The following is a 9972-nucleotide window of genomic DNA, read 5'->3' as shown; positions in this document are numbered from 1 at the left end:
ATATATAAGGTCTTAACAATATTTTATATAAAAAAAATAGAAAACTAAAAGGATAGCCTTTAAGTCTAAATTTCTTATATAAACAAGATTTATAAAACTTTATAATATTATATAATTTAATATTAAAAGTATATCTATTAGAAATTTAAATACTAACATTATAGCTTTATTATCATAAACGTTAAATATTTATTATCTAAATATAAATAAAATAGCTTTTAGTATATTGATAGTATTTAGTTTAGTTAAAATATTATCTTTTAGAAAGTTAATCTTATCTTTATCTTTAACTAGTCTTAGCTAATCTTTAGTAGATTTAGCCTAATCTTATAGTTAGTCTAGAAAATCTTTAAGGTTAGTCAACTTAAATTCTATAATTTTCATATTTTTATTAAGCTTATCGTCGTTAATACTATATAAATTATCGATAGATTATTAAAGATTTTATAATTAATTTATATTAGACTTATCGTTATTTTTATAATTATTTAATATACTTATATTCTCAATTTTAAGATATTTTAAATCTTTTATTACTTTATTATCTAACTTATTGATAATCTAGACTTTTTAAATAAACTTTTTATTTTATCTTAATTTATCTTATAAAAGGATTTTTATTATAAAATATAAGACTTTATTAGCTAATTTAATAAATACTATTATTATTAAGAGACTTATAGATTATATTAATATACTTGATAGTATTTAAAAATATTTAGATTTAGAATATTAGATAAAAACTAATAGTAGATATATTAATAATAATATTTATATTTTATATAATATATAATTAAGTAATTTTATATTATATAAGGTAAAATGATAATTATATAAAAATTTAATCTATCTAATTAATATAGACTTATATATAATTAGAGAATTTATATATTCTTTAAAGTTGATAGTAAGAATAAAATTTTATAATATTATATAAAGAAAATAATGATTATAATCAAAGTCAGAATCTTATAATAATGATGATAATAATGATAGTATAAAGCTATCGTTTATAAGAATATATTATATTATTTTTAAAGATTATAAAGTTGTCAAAATTTATAAAGTAATGATAGTAGGTAGATATAGTATATTATCATACTTATACTTATTAAAAATAATCTATCTAAGTTCTTTTACTATCTTTATCTTTATTATCTTAATAAAGTTATATAATAAATATCTAATATAAGAATAATTAATTATATTATTATTTTATCTATCTAAAAAGCTTAATAATATCTAAGAAAAAGCAAACTTATAATTATTAATTATAATTAATTATAAAGTATTTTATAAAATTAAAACTAAAGTATTTTATAAAAGTAAAGTATCGTTTGAAACAATAAGGACTTTATTACTTTAAGCCTTTAGTTTCTTAATTCTTTCTAATATATTTTATTTTAGTTTTCCTTAGCTGTTTGATAGAATATATTCTAAAAAGTATTCTTTTTAATTAAAGCTTTGATTTTCTCTTTTAATATATTATTAATATCTTAACTTTAATATTTAATACTAGCTGGTAAGCTTATATTTAGCTTTAACTTTATAAAGATATTAAACTATAAAGTAGGTATTAACTTAACTATATAATAAACTTTATTCTTTTCTTTTAAGGTTAAAGTATAATCTTTATAATTTTTGATAGCTAGATATTATTATAGCTAGAGATATAATAATAGTAAGTTATAGCTATCTTCTATTCTAATAATATAGACTATAATAATTGATAAGATATTATCTATATTTATTATAATAATAATATAATATTGAATTTTATAGTAGAAATCATTTGCTAATTATAGATACTAGTTAATATTAGTAGGTTAATACTTTAAGTTTAGATAGTATATAAAATTAGGTAAGATTAGATTTACTAAAGATTTACCATTTATAAGCAAATAGAAAGAGATAATCTACTTAATATATATATAGATATATTTTAAACTCTAACGATTAAAAGAATCTAATATATAGTCTACTACTTTAATACTAATATTAAATAACTATTTGTTGGAAATATAAACTAAGGCTTTTCCTTTATTATAATACTAAGTTATTAAAGATTAAATAATATATATAATTTATATTTTAATTTAATTAGATAAATCGATAGTCTAGGCTAAAGTCATCTTAACTAGAGTCTATAATAAAATTTTCTAGATATTAAAGTATTTTAATCTTAATTTTATTATAATCTTAGTAAGAATAATATTATATTTTATATTTATATTATTATCAACTTATTAATACTATTCTAAAAATAGTTTATTTTACTAATTAAATAGATTATAAAGATTTATAATTTTATTATTATCTTTACTTTTATTTTTTAAAGATAGAATATAAATATATAGTAAAAACTTAGTTGCTAATAATTTAAGAAGAAGATGATCTTATAGTAGATAAGAAAGCTATATCTTAATAGCTTTATATATATTATCATCATTCTTTAGAGTTTATAAAGGATTTAAATAAGTCTACTTTTAGACTTTAGCTATAGCTATTTTAGTTAAATCTTCTTCTTATATAAATAAAGAACTTTTATAGCTAATATTTATAAAATATACTAGATAAATATCTTAAGATATATTATTTGGAAGGATAGGCTAAGTCTTTATAATATTATTTATTTAACGAGAGTAGTTAGTGTTGACACTTAAATAAGTATTATAATTATGATTTTTGAGAGTTTTATACTACTTTTAGGAAAATAGAGTATTTATATAATTTATAAAGATATATCTTATCTTATTATAGTTATAGTAAATAATGTTTGATTAAATACTTTTATATTTAGTATTGTTATTATAATTATGATTTTATATAGATAAAGTGAATATATTATAAGATATATTATATATTAATATTAGTAAATATATATATAATATATCTTTAAATATTATTATTATAAGCTTACTTAACTAGTTTGTCAGTTTCTTAGTAAGGATAAAACTATCTATTATTAAAACATTATTATCTTTATCTTAGAAAGGATTTAAGGCTTTAAATGATACTGTTAATAATGTCAAACCTTAACGAATATTATTAAATATAATAGTCTTTAATATAAAGTCATACTTCTTAAGCTTCTCTTCTTATAGAAGATAAGACTATAAACAAAGTTAAAAAAACTAGTTAATTTTACTATCTATTATACTTATAAGAAAACATTCAATCAATATCATTTGATTATTATCTTATATATATTAAGATAACTTATTTATATATTAAAAATAGAAAATCAATATCTTATCATTATTATAATAAAAAAAATTAATCTAGATATAAAGATTATATTATCAAATATTAAAGTTGTTTTTACTATAATATTCGATGAATATAGTCTTTAGTTAAAGCTAATCTTTCTTAATCTTAAGAAAAAGTTATATAAATTACTAAGATTAAGCCTTACCTTTTAGACTATTATAAAATATAAAATAATAAAATTGCTAAACCTTAAGATTGTTAGATTTAATAATATTTTATATAGAATATTCTATATATATAAGATAATCCTTAATATAAAGCTAGATATCCTTATTTAAAAGTTTATAAAACTTTAGTTAAAATATGATAAAAGACTTAATATTATTATAATTTAGAAAGAATATAATATCTAAAATATCTTTAATAAATAATGATAATTTAGATAAGAGAAAATAATATCTTAAGATTAATAATAGATATAAAGATAGTTTACTAATAGATTTAATAATAGGAAAAAGTAGAAGATTATAGTATAAGAATATAATCATTAGTTATATATTGAAAATAAGTATATAATAGTATTTTTCTTTAGGATTATAAACTAATAAAGATATATAGTTAATATCTTAATCTAAATTAGATTTTATAATAAAAGAAATATATATTAGCTTTTAAAAGCTAATATATAAAGTTGGTAAGTAAGTAAAGAAAATAATTAAGCTTAATAGTATAAATATAAATATAATATAGTTAACTTATAATAATCTTTAACTTAGTAGATTATTAACCTAATAGATTATATATAATATATTTAAGTTAAAAAATATAAAGTATAAAATTAAACTAAAGATAAAGAAAAACAAAAGACTTAACTATAAATACTAGACTATATATACTAGATGCTAATACTCTTACTATATAAGTTGATTCTATTAATTAAAAAGTATATTATATATAAGATAAATATAACTTTTGCTAAAAATATATTTTAGATTTCCTAATATAAATAAGAGTCTTATAATAATATTTAATATAAAATTATATATTAAAATATAACTTTTATATTAAAAATAATTATAATATTAATAAATAGAAAAAGTTTGATTATTTAATAGAAAGTTACTTAAGATAAGATATTATTATTATATATATAAAATATATCTACTATATAAGTTAGAAAAGTAAGTAAATATAAGGTTAAATATAAAAGTAAATAACTAAGTTAGTATAAACTTATGATAGTTTAAGTTATAACTATCTATTATTTTTTTCAAAGATTTTACTTAAGATAAAATCTACCTTTAGAAAGTTATATAATTTAATATTCTTTTAATAATTAAAGTATATAAAATAAAGAAAAATTTTATACTATAATATATTATATAAGCTTAAACTTTAGTATTAAACCACCTAATAATTTATATTCTAATTATCTACTTTTTAATAATATATCTTACTAATATTTAAAGTCAAATATTTATAATAAAATATTTAATCTTAGATAATATTAAATATCTAGCTTTAATATTAACTAATAGATAGTTAGCCTTTAATCATCCTTTATCAATTGTTTATCAATCGTAAGCTAGCTTAAAGAAGCTTTAGCTAAACCTTATAGTTAGTCTAGAAAATTTCTAAAGAAAATTCTAACCTTTCCTAAAGTATAATAAAATATTCGAAAAGTCTTTAATAATTTTCTATATCAATCATTTAAAAATCTTATCAAGATTTATGATAGTCTTATATAAATAGTATCAATTCTATCAAAAGATTATTATAATTTTTAATTAGTTAATATAAATGATTCTTCTTAAGCTTAAATTATCAATACTTTTAATATCTAATAATAAGATAATTTAAACTATATTATATTATAATCTTATTTATCTTATATTATTATCTAGTTGATAGAATATTAAAATATTAATAAAAGTTTGATTATATTGATAGCCTTTAGCTATTTAAGATAGATAATAGAAGATTATAGCTAACTTAGATAGTTTTACTAATATTTAAAGTTTTTAATATAATCAATAAAAATAGTTATTATCTAATACTTAAATAAAAAGATTTTTTTATTTAATATAGATTATTAATATAGATAAATAAATATTATTTAATTATTAAGTCTTGATTTAATTATTAATATATATATAAAAATAAAGAATTTTTATAAATCTTTAAGATTATAATTCTAATAAAAATGATAATATTAAAATAAAAAATATATAGTTTAAATTATTAAATAAAGCTAAATTTAAATTTAATATTTATCTAATATAAGATATCTATAATTATAAGGAAAAGAGCTATCTAACGATAATTATCTATAAAGATATTATAATTAAAGGAAACTATCTAACTATATAATATATAGCTTATAAAACTAAGTAAAATAAAACTAGTAGAAAAACTATATTATTATTGTCAGATGGTTAGAGACTTATACTATGGTTGCTACTGAAATATGTTGTAAGTCCTTGGGTAAAATATGCGAAGGTAATGTATTGAAGCTAAGCTGAAGAGAGTGTGATCTCTGTGGACTAATTATGGCTATATATGGTTGGTTCTGAATGATGACTAATCCACCCGCTAACAGCGCCGAGGAACGGCAAGTCGAGAAGGATTTGCCTTGACCGAAGGTGGGTGAAAGTTTGGAGACGGTTTCAGGTCTAGTCCCAACCCCTCGGCTGAACACCCCGCATTGTATTATGTAGTGGAGCTTGGAGACATGTACAATGCCTTTCGGAACGTCTCTCAGATCCCCTGACTTCCCTATGGCTCTTCCATGACGTCTCGGTGAGGGTATACAGCGTTAGATGGTCCTTTAGGAGGTGAGTAAAGGGTCAAAGTTTAGTTTCGCATCACCATAGCTTACAGCCCGGAACCTTATCTGCTATATATAACATAGAATTCGATACCATAAGAATTTATCCTATATTCTTATTATCAACTATCTCTTTAACTATCTCATCTTGCTCAGGTCATAATACTAAGCCACTCTCCATAATTAGCGCTAATCGATTACTCTAAATAGGATAGTAAACACCAATTCCGAGCCATAAATCCTTATTCTATAGGTGCCTCTAGTTAACGTAAAGCCAGTGTAACGGGTCACGCCCTGTCGGACAGTCCAAGCACTGTTGCTTGAGCGTCCACTTTGTCTATTTTGCTGGAGAATTAGCTGTCTTCGTTTTATTTCCTTCTTTCTTCATCTCGTTTGTAAAACGCATGAGGACTACATAGCTGTAATTTACACTATTAGCAACACTTCACAGGAACACACCGGTGTCGTCAGAGGTATTTGGTCAAGCGCTCCTTCTTACGCCCTCAACTAAGTTTTGGGCGCCTTCCATAAGACATTCCATCAGCACTAATAACATATATCCAATTCCATAAGCAGTAGAATTTTCAGGGAGTTCGTATGTATATTCTAGATATAAAGTCTTTAAAGGATTAGACTGTCGTATCAAGAAAATGGGTTTAGGATTTAGTATCCGATCCCTGCGTGGACGGACCGTCGGCGCCCGCTCAACGTCGAAAAAGGAAGCGATCCGGACAGTTTATTCCATGACAACCCCCTCCGTAGTACAGCCCTGCGGACACCCACCCTATGCACCGCCGACGCGATGTGAAAAGGCTGTGACGCGGCAAGCGGAAGCGAGACGGATACGAAGCCGCTGTTATGCCTCTGCTCAGGTCGGCCCATATTGCCCGGTCACATCGTCGGGAGCGGTGGCAACTCGGAGTCGAAGGGGCGTTTGTCACGCGACTTCCGCTGGGTCTCGCGGGTGACGGGTATGCGTAACTCGGCATAGTTCTGGAACGCAGCTGGGAATTGATCAGGCATGGCGCCGCTCAAGCAGTTGCCGAGGATCTGTGCATCTTGGATCGCCATGTTCGCGCCCTGGCCCTCGGTGGGCAGCATCGGATGTGCGGCATCGCCCAGGAGCGTGATGCGATTCTTGGTCCACACCGAGATCGGATCACGGTCGTACATGCCCAGGGCGAGTATCTCGTCTTGATCGAAGCGGCGCACGATCTCCTGCACGCGTGGCTCGAACCCGGCGAGCCGCCCGATGAGTTCATCCCGGGTGGTCGTGTTGCGCCACGATTCGGAGACCGCCTCCTTGGCGGGCAGGACGGCATCGAACGCAACGTACTCGCCGCCAGCATAGGGCAGGACGACGAACAGCGACAGAACACCGTCCGGGTTCATCAGCAGCCAGTTGCACGGCAGCTTCTCGGGCAGCAGGTCCTTGACCTTCTCGAAGGGCAGGGTGCCGCGATGTCCCTGCAGCCCGGAGAACACTGCATCGGTCTGCATGATGAGCGGGCGGATCTGCGAGTGGATACCATCGGCGCCGACAACTGCGCCAGCGGTCGCAGTGCTCCCGTCAGAGAAAGCGAGTTCCACGTGATCGCCCAGGTCGGTGACGCGGATACACTTGTGCGACAGGTGGATGCGCTCGCGCGGGATTTCGGAGCTCAGCAGGTTGTGCAAGTCGGCGCGGTGGATCATGTCGGACCAGTTCTCATCCGGATCATCAGTCTCGCTCGGGATGGCGATTTCACCCATCGGCGCGCCAGTGCGGCCGTCAAGCGAGAAGATGTTGCCGACCCGGCTGGTACAGGGGGTATAGCGATCCTTCAGGCCCCAGCTTTCGAGGATCTTCGCGGTTCGCGGACGCAGGCCGACGGCGGCTCCCAGTTCGCGCAGTTCCGACGCCTGTTCATAGACATCGACGTCGAATCCTTCTTGCTGCAGCCGTACGGCTGCAGCGAGACCCCCGATCCCGGCACCGACAACCGCGATGTTCTTGTATTGGGACGTAGTGGTCCTCTGCCTCAAGCTTTCCGGCACAGAATCGGGCTTGACTGGAGGGGCGATCTTGTTGATACTGCTCCAGTGTTCTGCAAGCTTTCCATCCTCGATACGAAAAGCGTCGAAGACATAGTAGTCGTAGGTCTCACCAGGGCGCTCGGCGTCGGGTTGAGGAAAGTAGGCCGAGATGACCACCATATCACCTTCCGCGATCATGAAGGTGGGAGGGTTACGCATCTCCGCAGGCTCCGGCACGGGACCATCGGGGAAGATCATGCGCACGAAGCCTTCTAGCCCAGCGCGACCCGGCGGCACATGGGTGCCGTGCTGGACGTAGTCCTTGGTCACGAAATCCTTGACTGCATCGGCGTTCTGTCCGTCGAATACCCGGCGGTAAAAATCTCTCACAAGTTGCTTGTTTCGCTCGAGTGCGGTTTGGTCAGTCATTTCCGTCCCGATACTGGCATCACGGTCCCTGGTGGCGGGATAGCCGAAAGGTCCGGATCCCACCGACGTCTCAAGCCGCTCCTCGATGTCGCCTCGATCCATTGTGCGCTTCTTGCCAGTCAATTGGCATAGAGATCAAACAGATGAATTATCGTACAAAACGCAGCGACTGAAATATATATTTCCTCTTTTTATGGGGTCAATCCCCGCAAGGATGAGTAGACAGCCAAATGTAGCGGGGAACTTCCCTATACTTCCCCGACCCGGATACTTCCCCGGAATGAACGGTCAGAAAACGTGGTACTTTCGCCGTATTGCGTTCCTGATAGTCCAGATCACAAGCAGCTGATCGTACTTTTGGGAGATTGTATTGCGTTCAGCACAACCTTCCCCAGATTCAATTCACAGTAAGGGCGCGATCAGCCTTATTTTACTATATCCGATTCTACCTTGTCACGGCGCGTGGCGGTTGCTGTCCTATTGGCAGCTGGAACACCTTGTTGATTGCTATAATTGCGATTAATGCCCAGTCTTTTGCCCCGTGGCGTAACGGTTAGAGGTGTGCTGTGACAGAGCTCTACTGCAAGCAAAACAAGATCTTCACCCTTTGTATGCTTTTTTTTTATTCATCTCACATCCTCAGACGCCACACAACCCGACAGAGGCGAGCTCACAGTCTGAACTCATCAAGAACCGAATATCTCGACACCAAGGGAGCTCTCCGACATCGATTCTGCATGCTGCCGATCAGCTTGCAAAGGGAGCCCAAGGAATCATGCATCGGATAGCCTTACTTAAGGCTGAGGTTCAGATCTTTCGACAAGAGATTGGGGTGGCCGCCAGCGTTGCCAACGTCTGCCTCGCAGACCTCCGGCCAACCCCTTGACCCGGCCAACGAGTCTCACTATATCATCATCGAAACAACCCGTATCCTGAACCTTGCCAGGACAGACGATCGTATCGCCATGTTTCGCCATCTCGGGGCGCTGATACAATGGCTCAAACCGTAATAAATACTCATTTAGGATCAGAAACGGCTGGTACATCCCATCTCCTCTCATCTCTTTCGTTTCATAACCCAACATCTTGTTCGTCGGTTCGGTTTATTAGCCAAGTCCTCTGAAGTCGTCTCCCTTCCGATGGACACTGCGCATCTTGAATCCTCCCGACGCAGCGTTTCTCTGTCCGTCAGCAGCGTCTCCCCATCGTCGCGACCGTCCCGCGCATTACCCCGTCGCATTCCTCGTTCATCAGCGACGGCCAGCGATCGCACCCCCTGAGCACCCTGAGCACCCTGAGCCCCTGTCCACCAGCGGCCGTCGGCGACCGTCAGCGACAGTCCCCCGTGCCTGTCATGGACATGACGTGCGGCCTCCGTCGTCCTCGTCCGCGGTCCGTTTCTCGTCCGTCGGCGATTCAGTGACCGCGTCTCCTGCACCCCCTGAGCCCCTATCCAGCAGCAACATCAGCGACAATCAGCAAGCCAGCGA

General features: G+C 32.0%; 1 protein-coding gene across 1 annotated transcript; it reads right to left on the bottom strand.

The window, feature by feature from the left end:
* Positions 1-6928: 6928 nt before the first annotated feature.
* Positions 6929-8584, bottom strand: UCRPA7_5043 (putative salicylate 1-monooxygenase protein; the record flags this gene model as incomplete). Its single annotated transcript, XM_007917590.1, has 1 exon — positions 6929-8584. The coding sequence occupies one exon, from the start codon at positions 8582-8584 to the stop codon at positions 6929-6931; it is 1656 nt and encodes a 551-aa protein (XP_007915781.1).
* Positions 8585-9972: the final 1388 nt, after the last annotated feature.

The sequence above is a fragment of the Phaeoacremonium minimum genome (assembly GCF_000392275.1).
Source record: "Phaeoacremonium minimum UCRPA7 unplaced genomic scaffold PA7_03_scaffold_380, whole genome shotgun sequence".
NCBI lineage: Eukaryota > Fungi > Ascomycota > Sordariomycetes > Togniniales > Togniniaceae > Phaeoacremonium > Phaeoacremonium minimum.
This window is presented reverse-complemented; position numbering and strand designations above follow the sequence as displayed.